Below are 26577 nucleotides of genomic sequence, written 5' to 3'. Positions count from 1 at the left end.
TCATAAGTTTGTCACACTCCTCCTGATATACGGTCAATCATAAACAAATTACTGTCAAGCTGCAAGAAATATTTCAGCTTCACAGTAATTTGTTTATGATTGGCCATATATCCACAGGAGAATGACCAACCAAGTGATGTTACAAAACTCAAACCAACAGATCATGATCAACAGCTTTATCATATTAAGTTGGTGCATTAAATCAATACAAAAGAAGATGTAAAGTGTTCCTACACACAGATGGCCTTACCAAACAAGGAGATGGGATCCAAACAGATGCCAGGTGTTATGCAGTGCTGGCACATGCGTTACACATATGCACACACAAAACACAGACACATTGTGCACATCTCATTTATACACGCCTTCAATCATAAACAAATATCTTACACAAACAGACGTAGGCATTAGATTGCCCACAATTTCCCCTCCAATCAGACATCAAACAGCAGTCTGAGGGGCCGAGCTTTTGATCTGGTTACATGGGTGTCATTTGGGCACACGTTTCTCCCATCTCCCTCCATTAGCAAAGAGCCATTTGTCCCTATCGCTGATTATTCGTCTTATCTGGAGGCCATCAGCTTGGCTGATTAGGACATTCCGAGAATTCCATCTTTCCCCCGCTGTTAGAATGTTGGCATTTCTGCTGCTTGTTATAGTGTTGGCTCTAACTGCACACTTTTCCTTGTAATTATTTTGTTTTCATGTCTATTTTATAGGATTGTTCTTATTTTATTCCATCATATTTCAGTAATAATAATCACAACGGCCCTACGCAGTTTTACGTAGTGCTTCTACGATCAATAACATGGCAATTTATGTGTAGGATTTCGACATTTTTATTTCACATTTCCGAGCCTTAACCATTCAAATGATTGCCCACCTGATGCTTTAATCTGTGTGACCAGGAAATATTGTGTCTCTTCATGTGACTGTGTGTCTGCATCTGCACATGCTTTCTATAATGGCCTGCGTTGTTACAGTGAGTGTCCAGCTAAGTGGTGAGAAACGGTTGTATTTTACTTCTTAGTGCTAATGGCAATAATCCTGTCTAGAGCAGAGTCATGCAGTCAGCACAGCCTGCCAGCCTGTATTTCACCAGCTAGCCATTAGCAACATAGATAGATGGAGCCCAAAGAGAGTCCAGAGTGCACACTCAGGAAACCGAGTGCTATAGTTTCCCTCCAATTACACATCATTCCTCTTTCGTCTGCCACTAATGGTCTTCAAAGCAATGTTTCCTACATGTCTATTCCTCATCAGTTCTTCCACTTCATCTCCTTAGTGTGGAATGGTTTCTGCCAGTCAGACACAGAACAGCTAGTAAATTTGAATCCAAAGAAATGTTCTCTTTTAATATTCTGAAAGGTTAGGCTTCCTCATTCTTCGATCCAGTCTGAGTGGCTCTGACCGTTTTTGCATCCATCCTAGTTTACATACTGTATGAGATGGATTTTCTCCAGGAAGAAATGTTTTACATTATTCGTAACCTACTGCATACACACACTGAAATGTTGAAATGCTACCCTACATCCAAAAGCGCAATGAAAAGGACCCGGATTTTCAACCAAAATGTAGACCACTAATCTGTTTTTATCATTTATGTTATTATGTATTTTAAAACAATAATTTAGAAATTGGTCATAATGAAACGGAGTAGAAAAAAAATCATGTAGTGTGTTTTCCTATCAGTCTTGGGTTATGCTTATATTTGTCTGTTTTCATCAAATTTTATATATATATATATATATATATATATATATATATATATATATATATATTTAAGCCTAATAGCATTGTGCCACTCTCCATTGACGAGTGTTAACTTCCTTGAAGGCGGGTACTCTGGTGAAGTTTAAAACTATTGGATCTGCCCAGAGCCACTCTGGATCTGCCATAAGCAATCGCTAACGTTTGGTCATGACGTCGGCTTAGCATTGCCAGCGTTAGCCTTAGCCAACTCCTTCACCACTAACGGAGCGAGCTGGAAAATCAAACTTTTCCCGAACCCCGTGGGGAGGAGGGCCACAAAACCATGGCCACCAACACAACTCAGCAAAGATTGTTCTTGCTCGGGCTTTAACTTCTGAATATACGGCAGCGTTGCCACAACAGACCGAATGGCTTCGCTCGCATCTTTCTCCGCTGCCATTACGGAACTCACGGAAGGTTACCGAACCTCAACGTCATCATTCTCAGCCTCTCCCTCTGTTCGCTGATTGGACCGGTAAATATTTGACCGGAGAAAACCCAAGAATATATCGCAAACCCAGACGTAGTACTGAAGGAAAATGAAAATTGAGCGGTACGTAGGAGGGCAGAGCCAGGCTAGTCTGCTGCTGCATTTTATCCGAAATGTTTCAGAAAACTGCTGTGTATGAGTCCATGACAGGAACAATGGAGGATGCAGGGCCTTCTACACTGTAGAAGAGGAATGTGTTGATTTCATTTTGCATGTCTTATGAAATGAAGGAGAAACGTGATATATAAAAGTTAAAATGTGTGTTATTTTGATATGACATGAAGATATTAAAAATCAATAGTTTAGACGCAGTCACAGATATCTGGGGCTATGACGTAAAACTGTGTGTTTGCTCTCCTCCCAAAGGGGCCACGAGTAACTGTAAAGTGTATTGTTTCTGTGGCTCTCTCAAACACGTACAGCTCTCTTGGTGTCTTTTGGTTCTTTCAGGGGAAAAAAGGAAAGAGAAGGGAAACAATAACAGGAGGTGTAGCTGATTTCTTTGTAGCCTGCAGCCTGTTTGCGTCCCATTTCCACCAGACTGGAAATGGGGAAAATCTCCTTCTTCCTCTTTGTCTCTCTCTTTTTTTTCTGTCTGACTTTCATTCCTTCTTACTATCTCTAGCGCTCTCTTCTTCCATTTTCACCCTCCTTCACCAATCCTTATTAAGTCTCATCTTCTCTTCGGGGCATCATACCTTTTCCTCATCACTCACAGTCATCCTTAATATATGCACATTTTGTGATGATCACTCTCCATTTGGGTGAAAAATGTTCACTCCTAAAAATTGGAATTGATAGTGTATCTTCACTTTTATCATTTGTGCTTGACTTGATTGTTGCTAAAACTTTATGAAATGAAGAGAGAGAGGTTCATAGTTTCAAACCAAATGAAATAAAAAAAAAACATTGATTCAGCTTCCCCTCTGGAGCACATGGTGTGTTTTGTACTGCCAGCAGTAGCAGCGGCAACAGCAGGTAATTGGAATTAATCATTCCCAAACTTAATTAGGGACCATTCGGTATTTATGGAATGGACCACCGGAGGAAAATAGGGGAGGGTCATGTCTTTTTATTCTTTGTTGAGGGGAGGGTCATCCAACATTTTTTAGTCTAGGAGGGAGGGTCACCTAAATTTTGTTTTCATGAAAAAAGCAACATTTCAAAGTGGCTTGTTTGGTGCATATTTATCCATGTAGCTCTTAGTCTCTGTCCTCCTTCGCTACCAGATTAGCCTGGTTGACACCAAACCCTTCTCAGGTGTAACTGAGAGTGGGTCTGGGAAAGGTTCATTGACAGTTCATTTCCAAAGGCTGCACCAACAGACGGCACTCAAATGCCTCTGGGCGCATTGGATAGTCCAACCAATCAGACCAACGATCTGATTGGTGACGCTGCTCTTCGGTAGCTGTCATGTTGAATGTAAACAAAAAGCTGCTCGCTGCTTGCTGTCGCTGCGCTATTGTCGTTGCGTAAAGCCCGCCTCAACGGTTGTGATTGGTGTAAAGCCCGCCTCAGCAGTTGTGATTGGTGCCTTGATTTCAGGGACATTGGAAATGGGTTTGAATAGGCTCTTCGCCAGACTGACTTGCAGAGCAAATCTCAAATTTCCCGGAAGTTTGTCAGGGATTACCCAGGCTACTACCAGATGGGTCTGACCCATGAGTTTGCTGGGGTGCAGGGGGAGCTGCCCCCCCTGGTGGCTGAAACAGGTAATTGCATTGTTTAAAAAATGAGTGGAATAATTATATCTGGCATGACCAGATATTTTATAAATATCTTAAATAACACAAAACAACTAAATGGTGGTAGGTAATACATCAGATTCCATATACTGCTTTAGTAAAAAAAATATTACCTGGCTGATGATGGGAGCAGCAGGACGCAAAAAACGAAAGTTACTGTTGCACTAGTCTGGACATCTTGCCGTGCCAACCTTGCAATAAAGGTTTCCTAAATGACATGTATATAAATGTGATGTCAGCTTACTAATTGATTGCGGGTTTTTTGTAGATTTGGATTTTTATACGTTTATTCACTTTGTTTAAACGGCGAAGTGGAGAGGCCTCGTTCACCTGTTTGGAGCTGGCTGGTGAAGGTGACGCTCATATAGGCCTTGCTGGATACACCGTGACCGTTTTTGTGGATCTACTGATCGCTGTGGATTACTTTTTTTCCGTGTCATTGGATTACGGCAAAATACGGATCTTTTTTCTTAACGTGTCTTAACGTTTTATGGTGTGTTTGGAGAGGCATCTCAACAGACTGTAAGTCGAACACTGATTGTTCAATGTTACATTTTAGTTGAATTTAAGTGTGCCACCGTCTGTCTATTGCGTTCCAAGACAGCCGTGCCGTGATTGGATTTCATAAGGGCGAATTGTTAAATTGTTACAATGTAATTTAAAATCTGCTTTAAAAATAAACATATGTGTTTTGGAATATAATGTTCAGCTTCGGCAGCTTTACCTATGTGCTAAAATATACAATGACTGAGGAAGCCTAGTGACGAGTCCATAGCAACCAGTGTTGAATTTGTATTTCCCAGTATGCTTTGCTGAATGGTCACGTTAAATGTAGTGCAAAAACAGTACAGTACAGTAACATTTAAAAGCCAGATGAAGAAAATCCATAGTTTTCTTCTTATAGATCAAGCTTCTTAGAGGCTTTTCATTTGTCAGTCAGACCTTTTCACCCTTCCCATTACCTGGACCCCAGAGGAAAAGAAAAAGATTTAAAATCGAGGAAGCAGATAACATTTTTTAACCCTTAAAAATTAAACCTCTTTTCTGTGTCATGTTCAAAACTTGTAAACTAAACAGTCAGAGGGCAGGAGGCAAGAGGCAGCAGAACAGATGGGGCCATGTGGGACGATACATGCGTTGACGCACTTGATACTGTAGCTGCTTGGAGTGTTCAGTGACAGCAAATATGCATATCCATGCATACACTCAACATGCTATAAGCAGCACATATATATAATATACTAGAGACTCACACACTTACACTGCCATAAGCCGCGCTGAGTCAGCCTCTCTCCAGTTAGGTTGCCCTGTCACTGTGCCAAGGGAACCAGTCAGCCATCTGTTGCCCTAATGAGCTGACTCTACTCCACCAAATCAATTCAACACCAAAGCTTCCTCTCTAATTCCCTCATCCACAGTTCCCCAGTATGTGTGAGCCGCTCATCTTCACACAGTTCTTGACATGTTTCTTTTATTTTATTTACTTGTTTGTTCTGTTTTCTCTTAATGATAGGAAAGTTGGTCATTTCAAACTGTCCAATTACCCAGTCATCTCTACTACACACATGTCATAATCAGTTAGCTTCATACAACCTACCAGCTCCTCACTGTCCACTGAATAAAATGTGTTTTTTATTATTATAGAAAGAGGCACAATGTTTTAAAATGTGACAGTTCATCAGAGATTTTGGTGTGTTATGCTAGTAGGGGCTATTGTAGCTTAAAGCTGCTAGCCTTAAGCAGAGATAAGGAGCGGCCCGCAGGGGTCTGGTAACCTCCCTTCTTTCTAACTTAACACCTCTGGATTTCTTTTTTCATTTTCAAATTTGTAGTCTTCAGACCCAACTGACACGGTCACAAGCCTTTATATAGCTTATTTTACATGTGCAGTAGAACTCCCCAAGACCTGTAAACAGACTTTGATGTCTAAAATCGATGGAGATCCTCTTTAATTACTAAATTATCTGGACTTTTTCACAAAGAACAGGCAATTGCAAGAGCAATATATTGCACAGAGAATGAAAGTCTGCAATAGTACCAACATCAAATCATTGAAGCCAAAAGAGGATCCTAGAAATAAGTGTAACTCATCAAATCCATTGAATCACCATGAGCAATAGACACGTGCTGGATAGATTTCAAAAAGATTTGCAAAAATAAAAGTAAAACTGACTCATCTTAAAAATGTAAAATCTTCAGGATCTAAAAAAAGCCCCCTTTTTCACTTGTATTGCCTGTGTATTTTAGAGTCTATCCAATATCATACCTAACAAATATACATGTTTCACCACTAAAATTGCAATTCTGTAATGAGTTCTACTAAATATACTTCATAAGGCAAGATTATGCTTTCAAATTAGCAATGGCAAAAAACACACACTTTATTAAACTAAACAGACCTTTTATTTGCTTCCGATCTATGGACACTACACACAAAAGAAACTAAACCAAGTGCACCCAAGTTCAAATATTCCATTTATTTCATTTCCAGGTCTGGAAATTACAATAACACTCCTTCCTTTTAAAAAGAAAGCCAGTAAGCTTGCTTTCCAAATTAGCTTAAAAAAATTGTCTGGCTTGCCAAAATACAGACACAAAGCAAGAAAAGATTTCTGACAAACTATATTTTTGTCTTGGCCTAACTGAGCTCAATTAAGCTGCACAGACATTGAACTCGCTCAATCATAGCTTGCTTTGGATTGTACTAGCAAGGTCTGAGTAATGAGCCTTCATGCACATGCTGCTAGCTCACAGTTAAGTGGCATTAATCAAGGCTGCCCACTAAGCCCGGTGGATTTCCTTAGACACAAAAGGTGTAATGCCCTCTGTCATTATACACTTGATATTGCTGGCTAAGCTAAGTGGGAAAATGGCAATGTTTAGACCACTGCAAGAAGAAAGAGGAAAGTGTATCTGTTTGATTTACACAGCCAGCACAGTTTATTGTAAAATAGATAACATCAGGTCAGGTTAACTGTGCAGCAGCAACTGCAAAGTTGTGCTTGTTATTCCCTTGGCTCAGAGGTTTGATTTGGATGAGACTGTGGTTTTGTGTGCTCTGATTTCTCAGAAATGAAATGATGAAAAGTGTTTGAATGAAGTTAAGGAAAAAGAGACACAGAAGCTAAAACCCCCTCCCCTCCCCGCTCTGTCACTCCAGTTTACTCACTGTCATCTTTCGATTTTGATGCCTGATGTTTTGTTTTTGGCTTGGTTTGTTCATGATTCATATAGAATAACAAAAACATACATTATGAATTTAAAATACAGTTTTGTTATCTCTCTCTAGCTGTCTATCTTTGACTCTTGCTCTATCACACCCATTCCCCATCTTTCTCGCTGACATCTGCTGAGCAGCACACTGAACAGGAGTCTTGGAGTGTATTAGTGCTAAGATGGTTGCTGATAGGAATCTATGTATCGTGTGTGTGTGTGTGTGTGTGTGTGTGTGTGTGTGTGTGCGTGCGTGCGTGCGTGCGCCTGTAAGGCCATGTTTTTTATGAACCCTGTTAGCTGTTGGCTTTCTTCAACAGTATGTCAGCCTGCGTCTAGTTAGTGAGAACACACACACACACACACACACACACACACACATACACACACACACACACACACACACACACACACACACACACACTAAAAGCTTTCCGACTTGTCTCATACCCGTCACCCATCCTCGGTGCATCCCATCATGGAAAATTGGCTCCTGTCCAGCTCTTTTTCTTTGTACTCCTTTCCTAAACATTTCTCTCTCTCTCTCTCTCTCTCTCTCTCTCTCTCTCTCTCCGTCGCGATCACGGCTGCTTCTTGAGCTGCTTCTTAAACTTTCATACGACATGTCATCAGGGTTTGGGTCCCTCTCGGCTACTCTGTAGGTGTGGGGTTTTTTTTTTTAGATTTAAACATAGTTATTGAAATGGGTTTACAAGTTTGTTGTGCCACAGAAAAAAATCAAATGAAAACTCATACATCAACCAAAGTACAAATTCCATACAGAAAGCAAAAAAATGAGAGTATCTACATTGCACCCCTTTCTCCCATAACCCTCCCTCACTCCATTCATTCTTTCCATAAACCATAACATTTCTTAACCCTGTAAGGATTTTATAGTGATAATAGCTTATTTCCAGTATGCAGTATTTGATGAGTAGCACGATCACTTCCCAGTGTCCTGTGTATTAAATATTCAACTTTTTAATTTTAAATAAAAAAATAATGAAATTTAAAATACAATATATTGCCAGCCTATTATTGCCAAAACGGTAATACACAAAACCCCTATTGTTTTCTATGTAAACTTTTCCTTTATGGTCTATGTAATCAGGATACCCATTGCCCTAAATGTTGATAAACACCGATGCTCCAGAGAAGCAATGATGTTTCTTCTGTCTGTATGGCTCATCCACTGTACAGCTGTATGTTACTTTGTACAAACATCTAATGATGCATCAAAGATGTGGTTTGTGTGCGTGTATTTTCCTTAAGTTGCCGTGATGATTGAGTTGGTCTCCAAAGATGTTTGTTGCTGGGGTTTTTTGGAGTCCAGAGTAAGCTTAAAAAAAAGAAGAAAAAAGGCATTGGTCAAAATGATATGTAGGAAATGTACTCTTACTCCGCTGTTGGTGTTGTCATTTCTTCTATCTGTAAAGTTACAATTGTATGTGTGAGCCTGAAATTGACTAACTCACGAAGAAGAACTCAAACAATACACTTGCTTTGAGGTAAAAAGTTATATACTGTGTTTTTAAGCATGGAGCCAGAACCCTTTAGCCCTGGTTTAAGCTCTGCGTTAGTACAGATGCGCCTCTCTGAATATTCCTTAATCGAGACATTGAGTTTCTTCCAACTTGGCTGACCCAGCTCCTTGAACTATTATATATGACTATTATTATAACAACTGCTTTTGATGGAGAAAAGCATTTCAAAAGTGTGCAGAGAAAACTGGCCTGTGCAGAGCAACGTCCTTGGCCCCAACTCTGTTTGGTCAAGTAGTTGCTTAGAAATAAAACCCTATGTTTTATCGCTGCCATCATCAGGTAAGATACTGCACTCGACTGGATAAACACAAGGATAAACTAATAGACTGTTGGCAGAGAGTCAGCCTGGCTCCAACCCCCCCCTCACCACCACCACCTCTTTATCTCATCTTGCCTTTTTTTCCTCTCTCCTTGTCTTCTCTCTATCTACCAGTGTGTGCTTTAATTCAAAACTCCCTCTTGCATCATATAAGTTTGAAAATCAAAATGTGGCAGAATGAGTAGCACACACAAACATGTACTGTAAGGATACTGTAGGTATTGTTTAGAATAAAAACAGGATAAATACAATGACATAGTAAGATCCAAAGAGAGACTGAAAGGAAAGTAAAGACTGACTGTGCTCAGTCTTTTCTCTCAGCTGGGTCATCTTTTTTTTAATCTCTCTCTTCTTTCTCTCACTTTTTATTTCTGATGTATTGATCTACCTGGCCTGTCCTTGAAGGAGAAATGTTATTTATAGTTAAGCTCAATCTTTATCTTCCCATTGCAGCCCTGCTGCTTTCATCCAGGAGAACCTGCTGTTCTCTCTCCTATAGCATTCAGTCATTTTGATTCACAGGATTCAGCTTTTTTTTTTAATTGCCACTGTGGACATCTCTGCTGCTCTTCTCTTTGCATGACCCTCGTATCTCCCTCCTTTTGTACCTTCCATTGTTTCTTTTGTCCTGTTACCTTGACACCTTATGATGCATTTACTCATGCTCTTATCCAAAGCGACTGGCCTCGCTGACTCTCTCAGTTTCTCTTTTTCTCTTTCAATCTTTCGCTCTCTGTTTCCGTTCCCTCCCTTCGTCTTGATTGAAAGGGTATGCATGGTTGGCACAGAAAGAAAGAAGGAAATAGTTAATGATACCAGACCGTATTGTGTGGAAAACCCTGACCTCGCACATACCCAATCCGTCACACACACACACACACACACACACATACACGACACACACTTTCTCTCGTTCCCATTCTCGGATGCTTATTTCATATAAACACATGAAAACATGTGCACCCTTTTATAGTGTTCATCCTTTTTATCATAAACATACTTCATCATATTTACATGTTCATGATACCTTGCAAGATATAGATTTACAGTCACATATTCTGCTGAAAGTGTGTTTGATTTCAAATCTTCCACTTAGATGTGTCTTCTGAGAGACCACATTAAAAAATAAAGTCAAATATTCCTCTTTCTGAAGTTGTGTGGATGGTGTGTACTGGACTGCCTGTGTATGCATGTATTTATTTACTTATTTCTTGTACATTTAACTTGTAACTAACAAGCTTACATATGTATTTGAACACAATAATTAGTGAGCTTTAGAGTAGTGCTGGTGCTGGTATGCTGATCCCCACCACCCCCCATTTCTTTCATGTCTTTATGCTAAGCAAAGCTAACCGGCTGCTTGTCGTAGCTTCATTTTTACTTGACAAATATGAGAGTGGTATCAACCTTCCCATCTAACCCTCAGCAAGAAAGTAATAAATGTAAGTGTATTTTCGAACTATTCCTTTAAAATCATCCATGCATATTGTCCACCCTAATCGCAAACTAGCAAACCAAACTCACATTCAGACGACATTTGTGGACACAATCCATCGTAGGATCATGCACCGTCAAAATGAAAGGATAATGTGACGAGGACACATTTTCACATATTTGTTGAAAAAGTTGGTGAATAAAACAAATGAAGTAGGTAGATTAGTTTGGTTAAGTGCAAGATGAACATTTGGCGAAAGTACAATAAGGAACACCATTTAAAATTCTGTGAATTAGAAACGCACATTTTTCCAAGGACCTGATTACACACACACACACACACACACACACACACACGCACGCACGCACGCACGCACGCACGCACACACACACACACACACACACACACACACACACACACACACACACACACACACACACCTCTCCTCAGGCGTCTTTGTCAGCTTGTAGAGAAGCAGCCCAGGTTTTTGGCTGTATATGGTTTTGTCTGTGGGTCCTCAGGTCATTCATCAGCATAAAGTCAAAGAGAGTTTGTCTCTGCCATATACACCAAAGCTGGCACTCTCACACCTGCAAATTGTCTGGAGTCCACTGTCAAGCACCAACTTTACCAGATGTTGGTTTGACATCTTGACGACAGAGCGGGGCAGCACTCAGCTGAGATATTTAATAAAAGGAATTAACTGTCTGCTAAGCATCAATACCAACGTACACCCTTCCCCTGGGTAACGTTATGCACTTAAGAAGTCCATTGTATATATTAAACCGCAAAAATCACTTTGTAAAATTCACTTGCATGGACTAGAAACACTTGAGATAGGTGATCCATCATAAGCATTTCATTTAAAACTATAGTTAAAGTTAATGGAATAGTTAGATATTTTGTAAAATAGGCTTATGTCGAGAGTTAGCATAGACAAACAATACCTCCCTCATGTCTTTGCAATGGATCTAGAGTCAGGAGGTGAATAACTTAGTTTAAACTGGAAGCAGATGAGTCTGTGCAAACTTCCAGCACACCTACCAGCACCTCTAAATCTTAGACGTAGATGCAGCGTATCGGCTGGTTGCCTACCACACGTTGACAACAACACTATGGGAAGTCACTGCACCTCACTGTTGTTTTCCAAGAAATAGTTACAGCACATTGCCTAAATTGCTTCATTGCGAAAATGACAAATTGCATCCTATGGACCTTTTCTCAACAGTCCAAAGGAGATCTGTCACATATATGTCACATATATTTAATGGACAACCTTGCCTCAAATCCATACACACGTGTCCCCAAACACTAATCTTCACAAACATGGCATGACATCAGAATCAACAATTTGTTCTGTGAGTGACTACCAAGTAACTAATTCACCTCAGGACTGATCAATGTAACAGGGTTATTGATTGCATGTGTCATCGTGCTCCCATCGTTCAGTAGCAGCTTCTCATTCGTCTGTGTGCACCCACTAAATAATTTCATCATCAATTGATATGGCAGAGGTGACACTCAGATAGAAAACACACAGGGTGTCTGAGTGCATATAATGATGTTGATAATATACTGAATGCAGTATGATTTAATATTTAAGAGTATGCCAATCTTATTAACTTAAACAAAAAAGTTGGCCAGAATGCACATGTTAATGTATTTCTCGTTGCCACACAACATAATAGTTGTTAATAGTCTCCTTTGGCATATGATCTTTGTATCTGGCCTCCTCAAAAGGGAAAATGCTGCTGTAGTAGATGCAATTTTGAATGTGACAAAGGACTAACTGCAGAAGGTTTTGATAATACCATCAAAGAAAAATAATGTGCGTTTTTTAATATATACATGTAGCTTCTGAATGGTTAATTGTAGAAGCTATTCAATTTCATATAATGGGCCCATTTCGCCTGAGGCTGTAAGCAAGGTCTCTGAACACAGAACTAATGCTGTATTTGTTTCATTCACTGTATTCACGCACGTTATTCAGTTTGGTTTGTATTATTTCACTCTCATGTTTGTACACTCAGGACTTCAAAGTTCTGCAATGTGAATAGAGAGAACAGAAACGAGATTTTTTTTTCAGACCTTGAGCAACAACCCTTTTGCAGATGTGATTTTTTGATGATAATAATTTAATTTCACAATTGTACATAAAATCACATAGCCTTAATGATTTCATTTGCACGCTGACATTCAACTGAGCTTTTTATTTTACTATATTAAAGTCTGTTGTAGGGTGGAAATAAAAGTCAGGAACATTCACTTTGCTGTTGAATGTACATTATAAACCAATACAGTTTTTGAACTTGTACTATATGATACCTTACGATACAATAGGCTACATGTTATTGTCCCCATAGGGAAATTTGTCTTGGACTCAAATGTTGCAGTCATAAAGCTGTCCTTTCATAGTAGAAATACTGTGTATATATATATATATATAAAAACATAACAAAACAGCACATACTGTAGCAAAATTACAACCACAAATTACACATATTTCACATTACATATATCGCACAACCAGTAATAAGAATACCATGAAGCTATTGCTTAACCCCTGCAGCCTAAAGCAACATTATTTAAAATTGTTTTAATTGAGGTAAGCACAAATTAGTTTTTTTAACGGCTGAGTTTACATTTGGGTACTCTATATATTCTGCCAGAGGGTAAGAGCGCAAACTCGGTGTGGAGAATATGACATGGGTCAGACAATGTTCTCTGTGTTTGCCTGAGAACAGACTGCTCATATGTTGACTGGAGGGACTGGTGTTCATTCCTCCGCATTATACACTCGCATACATTGTCATTAACCCTAAAATATCATGTTCTGCTTTCAGAAATAGGGACTGGGATTTTTTTTTTTTTGTGCCATTTCTACAAATGTTACAAAGTACAATTTTCAATGCCAACTTTTTAACTTGACCTAAAACCAGTACATTATTTAGGGCATTAACATGTAATTGATCCATTCACTCAGTGTAAGAATTTGTCTGCACACCGATGCAGGATGAGGCCTGACTGTGCACACAAACACATACTGACTTGAAGCATCTTTTCCCTAAACACATCTGTAAATCTCAAAGGATTAGCTGAAAGGTCAGGCTTATCAGCTGACACATGAGAGCCTCACTTCACAGCCTAGACAACTTGATAACACCTGTTGATATGCTCAGCACTCATCAACTCTGCTTTGTTCATTAGTAGTCACTGTCTTTATTTCCATTGCACAAAGTAGCTCATACTTTTACTGTTTACATCTGTGTTTCTTTACCTGTACCTGCTTTTGTAATGCAACTGACACCTGCAAACCTTTGAGCATAGCCATTGAAGAGGACCATGCTGCTTTTGCAAATGTCTGTGTTTTTTTTATTATTATTTGCATCAAGAAAAACTGCACAAACTAATCAAAGTTGAGCTCGACAGTTCATTTTTGACCCGTAAACAGCATTGGATAAACAATATAAGCTTAAAGTCCACTTACTCTAGGTGTTTGTTCTGGAGATTTTCGGACTGTGAGTATACATTGAAAAGTGATCTAAATGTAAAATGTCTGCATTCAAAATGCAGACATTTTACATTGCAAAAGTAAAAATATTAGCATCGAAATATACTTGAAGTACCAAAGTTATTCAATATACAGAATGGCCCATTTCAGAATAATTTATATTATATTACTGGATTATAATTATGAATGCATTAATGTGTACATCACTTTAATGTTGCAGCCGGTAGAGGTGGAGCTAATGTTAATTACTTCATATACTGCTGGGTAGCTCAACCATAATTTATTATTTGATTTTAGATTTTGTATTAATAATTTAAATCTGCAAAGCAACAAGTAACTTAAGCCAATAAATAAATGTGGTGGAGTAAAATGTACAACAAGTATCAAAATATGGAAAAACTCAAGTAAACCACAACTGTACTTAAAGTACAGTACTTGAGTAAATGTAGTTACATTCCACCACTGCCAACAGAGACACAGACTTCACTACCACAACTGGATGCTGTTTATAAATCTGCTCTCCATGCTGTGTGTCTGTCTGTATGACAGTAAAGAGCTATTAAAGAGGGAGCCAGTATCCGATGCAGATGTGGGCTGGATGTTCGGAACCATCAGTCCTCCTCTGCTGTAACTCAGCCGCAGGTACACACACTATTCATACACACATGCACATACACCTCCCTTTTTATATTAGTCATGGATCCCCTGGATCCCGTGGAAAATAAATTGTGGCATTAATCATACAGGAGTGCCAGGACAGAGAAAGACAAAGTGATGTTAAGGGAATCCAGAGAGAGAGAGAAAGATGAACTGACGCGGAGATAGAGAAGGGAGGTGAAAAGGAAGGTAGAGGGAGAGACAAAGAGCATAAAAGATTAAAGAAAAAATAAGACAGAGAGGGGTCTTGAAAGGAGAGGGGAACAAGGCTGGAACACATTCTGTACACAGAAAACAAACACTGAAAGATCTACAGAGATGAGAAGACAGTAAACATCAGAAAGACAGATGGCATCTTTAAAAATGGCCTCTTTCCCTCCGTTGAGGGAGAACAGCAGGCTGGGGCTGCTGGCAAGTGCATATGTTGCCTGGAAGCTGCCTTATGAATTTGAATTTGTATTTGCTCATTAACCAAGTTACCATATGAAGTTACAAAGGACTGAGTGGTTTCCTTGCGGGCAGCAGAGGAGGGGTATTTTGGGTCAGTCAGGCAGTAACGAGGGCTCTGATTGGACTTAAAGACAAAACTATTTGTGTTTACGTTGTAATTAGAAACATTGTTTTATGGATCTTTCTGCTCCAAGTGTATTAGGGAAGATTCTAGGATCTGACCTTTGGGGGTGCTCAGCCCCTAATGAAAAGGTGATAGCAGTTAAGCTAGGGGGGGTGGGGTCCAGGGGCATGCCCCCGTAAGATTTTTTTTTTAAAACCCTTAAATATGACTTCTGGTGAGTTTTGGGGAAAGCAACAGACAGATTGAGATGTGCAATTATGACAAACTATTAACAGATTCAAGGCATCTGCTGTGAAAAAAGATGGCAACTACAAAGCATGATTATTGCAGCACACATACCCAGGGCCGTCGGACTGGGGGGGAAAGGGGACTGAGTTCCTCATGTGAGGAGGGCCCAAAAATATGCTAGAATGAAGAGCTGTGGATGCAGGGAGGGGCCCATAGAAAATGCCTTTCTACAGGGCCCAGAATTTTGAGCTACGCCCCTGCACATACCTTGAACTGGTAAAATAAACCTTAACATATTCTTAGACAGGATTATTCATGTTTTCTTCTGCTGTTAATTTTCAACTTTTTCATTTACATCATTGATAGAAACTGATATGGTTATACAGCTAAATGATGAATAATCTAATCTAATAATTCCTCTGAACCAGATGGGGAAAATCCAACATCTCTTTTTCTTAAGAGCCTAGTCCTCCATGAAATGCATATGTAAATATAATGTGAATGAAATATTTTAAGTGTTTTTGCCCGTACAATATATGTCCATTTTCTCATCTGGTTCATCCAGGTCCCTCTCTTTGTCCACTCTCTCTCCATCCTGCTCTCTCTCTCTCCATCCTGCTCTCTCCCTCTATCCCCCTCCCTCCTTCGTATCACTGACAATCACATACAAAACATTTTGTAATCAACTAGAAAATAATCTTCAAATAAAAGAGAAAACAAAACACAGTAGTCCTACTATATATATATATATATATATATATATATATATATATATATATATATATATATATATATATATATATATATATGTCTAGGCTACCTAGCCATTTTTTCACCTTGTTCATCTTGCTCTCTGCCCTTCTCCCTCTCTATTCTCCTCACTCCTTTGTGCTGTCAACCAGAAGGCGAATGTAATCAACTAATCAACAGAGAATGTATGTGTAGGCTACCAAAGGTTATAAATTCACCTATTTATAACATATGTGAATATGGGGTTGCTGTTCAGTGCAGTGGGATAATGTTAAAGGCTTATCTTATACTTTCTCACCTGAACCTGGCTATTTTCTTTAAAAAAAGAAACATATATCCATCTATGGGGAAACAGACTGTGGGTCAGGGTTTGTTGTTCCAGTGTTTCAGTTCTAATATGAATGAGTCTGATGATCAGGTTGAATTATTTATTTTTCATTGGCATTGACTTATTTATAGTATATATATATATATATTTATGATTAAAAAATAAGAAAGTGTCTGGTAGGGAGGTAACTGCAGTATTTTTAGCGGTGCTCAAGCCGTTACAGCAGGCTATTAATAGCACACTTTAAAAACTCGTTGTAGGCTACTCCTAAGCTACATTTACCTACATTTAGCAATTTTGTCTAACATTGCACAACAAAATTGGACTCCGTGGTGAATAAGCTAGGCTAATTCAGATATAATTGCCATCATTGTGATCAGGGAATCACAGATTGGTTCCACAAATACTACACTTTGAACACGTTAAGTAGGCTACAGGTGTGTTCATTCGATTAGATTTAATTTTCACTCCATTAGCCATACCTTTTCAGTGGTTGAAAGTAGCCATACTCTGACGACTGTTCCCCAAAGTTATCTGCGCAGACTGAACAGTAGGCTGACAGAGGTGCCCTCGTTTGTTGACTTTAGGCTTCAACCGAGCTGAGCCTGTCGTCATTTATCCTATTCCATCGCTAAAATCCGGTTTGCAGAAGTAATAACGTTTGAGCAATAAACAATTTCACAAAATCACAATGATAAGGACTTTATTTTTCAGGGGTGCTGAGATGATTTTTAGGGGTGCTTCAGCACCCCTAAAAATAGCCTAGCGCCGCCTATGGTTAACATAGCTCCAAACTTCCACTTTGATCCTGATAGTAGCTTTAGTATTACTGGCAACTTTAGAGGCACCACACCCCACAAATGCAATTTTTTATTGATACATTTGGCAGCCTTTATTATATATTTTCTCAGTTACCTCCATTGGTGTCTATGATAGTTTTGGTTTGAGGTTCCCAGGTTTTTGAGATATCAGCTCTGACACTTCCTCACCCTGATACAGTGGTAGATGGGATTTTGTTTTGTGGGCTCATAGCAATGAAAATAACATTCATAAAGACGTGCAAAAATAGAACCAAAACTATATGCTTAGATACCACTAGAGGTAAATGTGAACGCGGCCACTGATGAAGTTGAGCTAACAATAATGCTAAAATAACTTGCAGATTCTTATTTTAAAGGAATTATTCTTCCCTCTTCAGTTTTTTAAGTGATAACTTGACTACAAATCAAACATAGTCAAACACACACACACACACACACACACACACACACACACACACACACACACACACACACACACACACACACACACACACACACACACGCACACACGCAGAATTACTGAAAGTGAACCGGCAAGCTATAAAGTGACATGATTATTTCTCCTCTGCCGGGCTACATTAAGCAGGATATAAACCATACCAAATATTATTAGGACCAGGCTAAGCACTGTTTAAAGCTCTTATCATCTCATTCATCTCATCAAGCTTTATTATATTGCTGTTACTGTGGCGATTCAGCTGATTCACGAACTGTATGAATGAATGGAAGGCTAACAAATTCTTCTCACAATAACACTGGCTGAACAAGCAGTTGATACAGTGCTGCAGGCTATGATATTGGAGTGTGTGTGTGTGTGTGTGTGTGTGTGTGTGTGTGTGTGTGTGTGTGTGTGTGTGTGTGTGTGTGTGTGTGTGGTGTGTGTGTTGCGTTTTACTGCTGATGTGTGCATTAGCTGAGCTAATGAGCTCTTAGTGATTTTATTTTATTCATTACGCACAGCTGATTTTTGTGTGTGCATGTGTGCATTTTGTCTCCACAGGTTCATCCTGGTGTTTGGATGTCTGGTTCTCTCTGTGTTTTCCACCATCCCTGCTCACCAGGACTTCTCCACACACTGCCTGCTCATCCTGGTAGGACACACACACACACACACACACACACACACACACACACACACACACACACACACACACACACACACACACAATGATAATTTTTGCAAAAGGCTGATTGTGAATTCTCAGAACTGTCATGATTGGTCCCTCAAGATCAAAATGATGCTGTTACAATTTAATTGAAGTTAACAGTCTGTGCCCCAAATGTGATTAAGCAGAAAATCATCAGTCAGAGCAGGGAGAGAATGAAAACAACGTAGCACAAATAAACTGGAAGCAGGGGTGGAACAAGCATGTGTATGTACAGAGAAGAGCAGATACATCATAGGGCCAGTTACATAAAACGTCTTCACCTCTAGTAACAGCCTTGCAGACAGTTTTGTTTTAATTTGTCCAGGTTATGAGATATCTGTCTCTGAATTTCTGCTTACACCCTAATAAAAAAGGAGGAAAATTATTTTGTTTATAGTGCTCAAAGCAATGAAAACTCTCATTTCAAAAATTCAACAGCAACGTGTCTTTTCAGTTATTGTGGATAATCCACAGAATTCACAGGGACTATTTCTTTCTTGGCCAAGCACAATTACTTTCCATCTTGTTGTCACAGTGTGGTTGCCAGATTTTTACAAGTATTAAACAAACTAGATTTAATGTGTTCATTTGTGAGCTTTAGAGGTGCTGGTAGGTAGGTTGGATTCATTCTACCGTTGGACAGAGCCAGGCTAGCTGTTTCCTCCTGCTTTCAGTCCAAGCTAACCTAATCATAAGCTTCATAATCAACAGACAGACATGAGAGTCTTATCAACCTTCTCATGCAATTCTCAACAAGAAAGTGATTAAGTATATTTCCCAAACTGTCAAACTATTCCTTTAAAGGACATTATTTTGCCACTTATTGTGATTAATATAACTCTTTAGCATAGGTTAGCCTTTCTCACAGCACACATCTTTAACTGTCATAGCAGGAAAAGCACAGGTGTAACTAATAACAGTAACGATGGCTCTGTTCCACTGAAGTGTCGCAGTAAGTCAAACTAGCGAGCCAGCATGCGTAATGAGAGGGCCCTGGAACTGGCACACCTCAGTGGAATACAGCCATTATTAATGTTATTAATTACATCTGTGCTTTTTCTGCCAGGACAGTCAACATGTTTACCATAAAAAAAACTCACTCATGTTTTCATAGTACAAGTAATCTTTTTCACATTTGCCTTTGAAATAGTTAAGAAGAAAAGATACTTTTATTAATCCCCAAGGGGAAATTACATTTTACACTCTGTTGTTACATATTACACACAGGCCTGAAATACACAAACAGGACCTAATACATGCACTAATTGGATAGAGTGACTGGGAGTTGAACCAGCAGCACTTTGGTTCCCAAGCCAAGTCCCTACGCAATGAGCTACTGCCACCCCAAAATAATATCATTGATGAATGTTGCCAATTGGTCAGAGAGTACATGTGTTTTCTGTATTGCAGTAGTTTCAGTGGTTAGAGCACAGCTAGAACAAGCTCAGCAACAAAGTATAACTTCCTTGACCCTTTGCTAGGCCTGTCATTATTGCTTGTGCTTCTGCATTTGTAGCATTTAAAGGTTTAAATGTGTGGGTTTTGTGCGTGTGTGTGTGTGTGTGTGTGTGTGTGTGTGTGTGTGTGTGTGTGTGTGTGTGTGTGTGTGTCCTGCAGGAGTTTGTGATGATTGTAGTGTTTGGTCTGGAGTACATCATCAGGATATGGAGTGCTGGCTGCTGCTGCCGCTACCGAGGTTGGCAAGGACGCCTCCGATTCGCCAGGAAGCCATTTTGTGTTATAGGTAAATCTGTGTGTGTGTGTGTGTGTGTGTGTGTGTGTGTGTGTGTGTGTGTGTGTGTGTGTGTGTGTGTGTGTGTGTGTGTGTGTGGGTGTGTGTGTGTATGTGTGTGCACGCGTGTGTGATTGTCTTACATTGTCAGACAAAACTTGTGAAGCATACATTGTATTTGTTCATTCTTATCTTAAGCTTAATTATTCCCTGGTGTTATCATGTCACTCTTTACGCAAAAACACTTCAACTTTAGATTGACAATTAAGAAAACTATACAAAGAAGCATGTATTTCTTTTTTGATATTCACAATCTTGTACAATCTCAACACGGTTGTACTACAGTCATTTTTAGATCATCCTCAGGTAATGATGACATTTGCCAAAATGGATAAGTTGTTTTCCCAATGTCCTCCTCAGTGTGCAGTCGAAAATAGCATGAAAACACATCCATTTAGAGGACAGAGGTTCTTGATCCTTTCTAGGTTGCTCCAGCATTGAGGAAGACAGTCTGCTGGGAAATACAAGAGAAGAAAAAGTGGGAAATTTTAGGGTTGTGGACAGAATGGCAGAAGAAGACTAATAGAGACAGAAAAGGGAGCAAACAGCATATAGTGAATCAATAGTTGTTTTAAAGGTGATGGATGGATCGGTGAATGGATCTAAAAAGTAGGTGAGTCAACCACAGTTCCTGTTACTAATATTGTGGAACCCATGACCTTTCATTTTCTCTTTTACTCCCCAGACATCATTGTACTCATCGCCTCTGTTGCCGTGGTTTCAGCCGGCAGCCAGGGTAACATTTTTGCCACCTCTGCGCTGCGTAGCCTTCGTTTCCTGCAGATCCTGCGCATGGTGCGCATGGACCGCAGGGGAGGGACCTGGAAGCTGCTGGGATCTGTAGTTTATGCACATAGTAAGGTAGGACAATTTGAACTGTTTCTTCTCTTCTGAACTATGATTTATATGGTTCAGATATTTACCTAATCTGTCATCACCTGTCAATCAAGCAGTGTGTATTGTTTTTAACTTTTTCTTTTGATTTGCTTTGGTTCGTCTGGATTACCTTGGTAGCGTTTTTTTGTCCGTTTAGTCATGGTGGCTATTACTTCTCATGCTGACTACCCAGTTCTTCTGCTGTGTATTCCAGACTACTATTGCACACAGAAATGTATTACTAATAATATCACTGAACTTTATTTAGGTACTGTAGCACTTTTCAAAAAAAGAGTGACAAATTAGAGACAAACGTAGACTCTGTGTTTAAGACACCAAATCTAATGAATTAGGAGTATGTTTAGTCACTATAAGGTACAGTAACCTTAAGGATAAGGTACAGCAACATCAGCTGGACTGTAAAAAATGAGTTGTTGCAGCACCAAACAGGAGAAGGATAGAGCAAAGAAAAAGAGAATTAGAAAGTAAGAATGGAGTAATGCTGTTGTTCATGCATATACAGTAAACAGACATCAACAGTGTAAACACTTGAGCCTGTTTCAAATAAATGTATATGATAAATATAATAATTACGTTTTAATATATATGACAACACAATGCAAAACATCAGTAATAGTAGCAGGAAAATATAAAGATGAAGAAAGAATATGGTGAACAAGTTTGAATAGGCTTAAATAACTAAAACATATGTGCAGTATTGAATGACAGTATATTCACTTGAAGGTAAAACATTGGTTTATTATTTAATAATACTGTCAATTAGCAATGCTATATTTTAAGTCCCCATTGCTACAAGTACATCATATGCTCTTTTGTTTGTTCTATATATGCAGGCATTATTTGCTCTACGCATGTGCCTGTTGCACGTGCTACTAGTATATTATATCATGGCCATTTGTGTGGTTTTATGATTTTGTACTGCATACTTTATCCTAAACAGAATTTTAGGATCAACCAAACGAGGAACAGCAGACTATTTTTCACATGTACATCACAGCAAATAATTAAGGTGTTTTTCTTCCTTACTGTCAATACAGTTAGTAAGTAAAAAATTAGTATGTATTATATGACAACTGAGAGGAAACATTTTTCAATGCATATGCTGCATGGTGAAAAAACAAATTCATCAGATAAAAAGGAGACTTTTCCCTCTAAGGGGTCAATTATTTTCAGGGTCAATGTATCCAATACATTAGATTTACTTTCAAACTGTGTGAAGTGCCTAGTAAAGCTTTATATTTAGTAAATATAATGATTTTTTTTGTGTGTCTTGTAGGAGCTGGTGACTGCCTGGTACATTGGGTTTCTGGTGCTAATCTTCTCCTCCTTCTTGGTGTATCTGGTGGAGAAAGAACTCAACCAGGAGTTCGCCACCTACGCCGACGCTCTGTGGTGGGGCACGGTGAGCAAATACATATTGCACACAGATACACTTGAGTATACTAAACACCTTTAGGCCTACACACACATACACACTACATACACACATATGTTTAGGCCTTTTAAACGCCCTTTGAATAAAATCATACTGTGCTGGTGGTAACTGCTCTGAAGGTGTTTTCAAAATCAAACTTTGTAACGAAGGTGTATTCATTTATGTGATTTGATGTCAACAACAATTGCAGTATAGTTCTAAACATTATTTTCAACTTCGATCAACTTTTTGGGTGTTATTTGGTGAAAGATGTATCATTGTTCATGCTCATTTCGTAGCATCGTGTGTGTTGTACTGTATCACACAAGGTCTGGGATTTTATAGAACTATAAGTCGTTGAATTGAATGTCACATAGTGTTGAAATCATCAAATATGTTTTGAATCCGTTTTCCCTTCCAACACAGTACAATCACTCCCTTTAATCCCAAGCGAAATCAAAGGACGCAACACAATTGGAGTTAGGGTATCTCTATCTGACAACTGTGATCTATTACCAGTTCTTTATTATATATATACTCTATTACAGTTTCTGTTTGCCCTTAATGACACCTGCAATACAAGGCCTTTAGAGTCACACTTGGCTGGCTGTACTGCACTGTTTCCTCCTACATCTGAAACCCATTATGCCTTGAAAAAACACGGCCCAAAAATGGCCCAATCAATAAATTCAATTTTCTCCTGCTGCCAGGTGAGACTGACTCATTAGGCTTGTGGGACTGACACTCAGACACACTGTGTTCCCACGTTCTCTGCTCCAGGGGTATCTTTCTTTCTCGTAGATCCTAAAAGCTGTTATATCATTATGGTGAAAAGGTGAAGTTTAGCCAAATAAACTTTTAATATGTATGAGTCAACAAAAGAGAAAACTGAGAGCCATCACCACTGAACATCATCCATTTAAATCTGCTAATCAACAATTTCTAATCAAGACCTCTCACCCTTCAGATCACCCTTACAACCATTGGCTACGGTGACAAGACCCCGCAGACGTGGACCGGACGGTTATTATCAGCTGGCTTTGCTCTGCTGGGGATCTCCTTCTTCGCTCTTCCAGCTGTGAGTCAATCACATTACAACACAGAATAACGAATGAATTAATGAATACATGTATTCCGTCACAGCTCCAGAAAGTTAATGCTAACAGGAGTAGGGACCTTGATTTATCCTTGGGGATGTTTGTGCAAGTTTAGAACTCTGTGTGTTTCTGCGCGTAGGGCATCCTCGGGTCAGGTTTTGCCCTGAAAGTGCAGGAGCAGCATCGACAGAAGCACTTTGAAAAGAGGAGGAACCCAGCTGCCAGCCTCATTCAGGTAGACACGCATACATGCAGACAACAAACACCTTTCACCTCTACTGAACTTTGTTGCAGCAGCTGAGGACCAGTGTGAATACAATGCAAATTTTCACACTCTGTGTGCGTCTGTTTTGACGAGCTCTTAGCCTTTCACTGTGTGTCTCTGTCAGAATAACAGCATGAGTGTGTGTGTGTGTGTGTGTGTGTGTGTGTGTGTGTGTGTGTGTGTGTGTGTGTGTGTGTGTGTGTGTGTGTGTGTGTATGTGTGTGTGTTGCCCATCTCTGGGCTGTCAAGGTGTGAGGCTGATTATGACTGAACATTGTGCAAGGAACGATGTCGTCTCTCAGGTCCAACAGCAACACACACTGCTGGGATTTATGAGCCGTTTCCATGGCAATCAGTCCCTTGGCAGACGCTCCTCCAAGTCATCACTCATTGTAATAGACAAGACCAGCTGTATTAATTTTTAATGAACAATAAATACCTGATGTGGTGTGTGTGTGTGTGTGTGTGTGTGTGTGTGTGTGTGTGTGTGTGTGTGTGTGTGTGTGTGTGTGTGTGTGTGTGTGTGTGTGTGTGTGTGTGTGTGTGTTCTCTATGTTTGTCTGAATGTGTATCTTTGAAGAGTGTCTGTGTGTCTTACTGTATGAACTACCTTGACCTACTTTTTAAATTGAACTTTTCATCTAGTAAAGTGCCTGCTATGATATTAGTTTGTGTCCAAACTAAATGACCCTAATGGCCTTTGGGGATGATGCACCCTGCTGACAACATGCATTTTTTGTGATAGACTGAGTGAACACTGATGCAGAGGGGTTGACCTTGTTTGCTGAATGGCTGCACCTGTTTATGTGCTCGCACCTGGTGCTTTCAATTGTTCCACCTCCTGTGCCTGTAACTTCCTGAAGAAAGCTGGATGCCGAAACACGTTATATCACGTTTATCTTATTCTATTTAGAATGTGCCGGATGCATTAAAGGCATTTTATATATATGTTTCGTAAAAGAAAAGTGCCTTGGCTTCTTCCTTGATGTCTACCAAAACTTCATATTTGGAAGGGCAAATAACCCTAAAACTCTAAATATCGCTTTTTCACAGAAGACATTTTGACTTGTCACAGTAGGAAAAGCATCTTGGTATTGCTACTGCCAATCTCACTGGAACACTTGAATAGAACGGAGTGATCGTTAATGTTATTAGTAACACATGTTCCTTTCCTACTATGACAAGTCAAAATGTCTGCTGCTAAAAAGGTCTATTGTTACCCAAACTGTTTTATGTAAAAGATTACATCCGTGTCTTAATGAAGGGGTTTCTAGACCGAATATTTCACAGCACGCTAACAAGGCAACACATACAATTGCTACATTTTTCTTTCATCGATATCCCATAATTCATTCTGTCAATTATTTAATGGTGCAATCAGGCAATCAACTTGTACATTAAAGCATAGAACTATCATATGATCATGTAAATATATCACTTGAACTGCACCAATGAAAATGCCACTAAAGGGTGTAAATAATGGAAACCATAAACTTCACTGATTGTATATTGTTAATCACGGGATATTACAGTAAATGGAAATTGCATGGGTATGTACCATCATTTGAAAGTTGTACATAGTCTGTTTAAGAGAAGAATCACAACGTATATTCATCATTAAACCTCATTAAGCCACAATTTCTCAGACGTACAGTACTTACCTTAGTGATGGACACATGGATGCACTATAACAGCGGCTTATTAATGAGGACGTTATGGGTGCATTCACTTTTGTTTCACTTCCAAATAAGTGTTTTAGATGATACAGAGATTTGTTCAAACCTGTCTGGTTGTCTCACCCAGATCTCAGTATGAAATCGGTGAGATGTTTTTAGAAATACGTATCAGTTGCTATGCTTGACAAAGACCAGTTGGAGCCCAATTGATCCTGAATAACCAACTAAGGGAGCAATTAATCCTGCGTGTGTTGATCTTGTTTCTGTCTTTTTGGCTGTGTATCAAGCACCTGGGTGCTGTCTGTTGTCCCGCCAAACTCATAACATTTTCCTCAACAGGTGAAAGGAAACTTGGAAGCAGCTTTGATGTGTTAAATATGTGGATGACATTCTGTCCGTCACTTCACTCCCCCATCTCCCACAGCTCTCCCTGCTTTAAACCACTGTGTGTTGTGTGTGTGTGTCTCTGTCTGTATGCGGTACAGGATATTAGCACTGTCTTCAAGCCTCAGCAGCTGGTCGATTCGAAATTTCACCTGCTGCAACAATATTTTGCTACTGTATTTTTAGAACAACATTGAATCTCCAAATTACTTTAAAGCAGTCTCTAGACTAGCATAACAGCCACATTGACCAGCATTTGGCTTGGGACTGGTGTTAATGTCCCACCCTGTCTGTGTAAAGTGTTTATATAAAGGCTTTCCAGTCATATCACAAATCTTGTAACGGTACCTGGCGCCATCGATGAGGTTCAGTTGGCTGCAAGTTAATAATGATTTAAAATAAAAAGGAAACAATCTTCAGAAATGAATGTGGTGGATATAGGCCATTGCTGCTGAATCAGGTACATTTGTTTTCCAATAAACGTCGCTGTTGAGCCTAAGTTTTATGTTCTGCATGTGAGGGTCCATGTCCCATGCA

The 26577-nt window shown here is 39.4% G+C and overlaps 1 protein-coding gene across 1 annotated transcript in view; it reads left to right on the top strand.

Moving 5' to 3' along the window:
• Nucleotides 1-26577, top strand: part of kcnq5a (potassium voltage-gated channel, KQT-like subfamily, member 5a) — a 95490-nt gene that overhangs the window by 49328 nt on the left and 19585 nt on the right. Inside the window, exons 2-7 of the mRNA XM_078273008.1 lie at nt 18368-18458; nt 20133-20259; nt 20993-21168; nt 22481-22606; nt 23586-23696; nt 23855-23950. Of these exons, the coding sequence (XP_078129134.1) occupies nt 18368-18458; nt 20133-20259; nt 20993-21168; nt 22481-22606; nt 23586-23696; nt 23855-23950 (727 nt within the window). The remainder of the gene's footprint in view (nt 1-18367; nt 18459-20132; nt 20260-20992; nt 21169-22480; nt 22607-23585; nt 23697-23854; nt 23951-26577) is intronic.

This window comes from Sander vitreus, chromosome 17 (assembly GCF_031162955.1).
Source record: "Sander vitreus isolate 19-12246 chromosome 17, sanVit1, whole genome shotgun sequence".
Lineage (NCBI taxonomy): Eukaryota > Metazoa > Chordata > Actinopteri > Perciformes > Percidae > Sander > Sander vitreus.
This window is presented reverse-complemented; position numbering and strand designations above follow the sequence as displayed.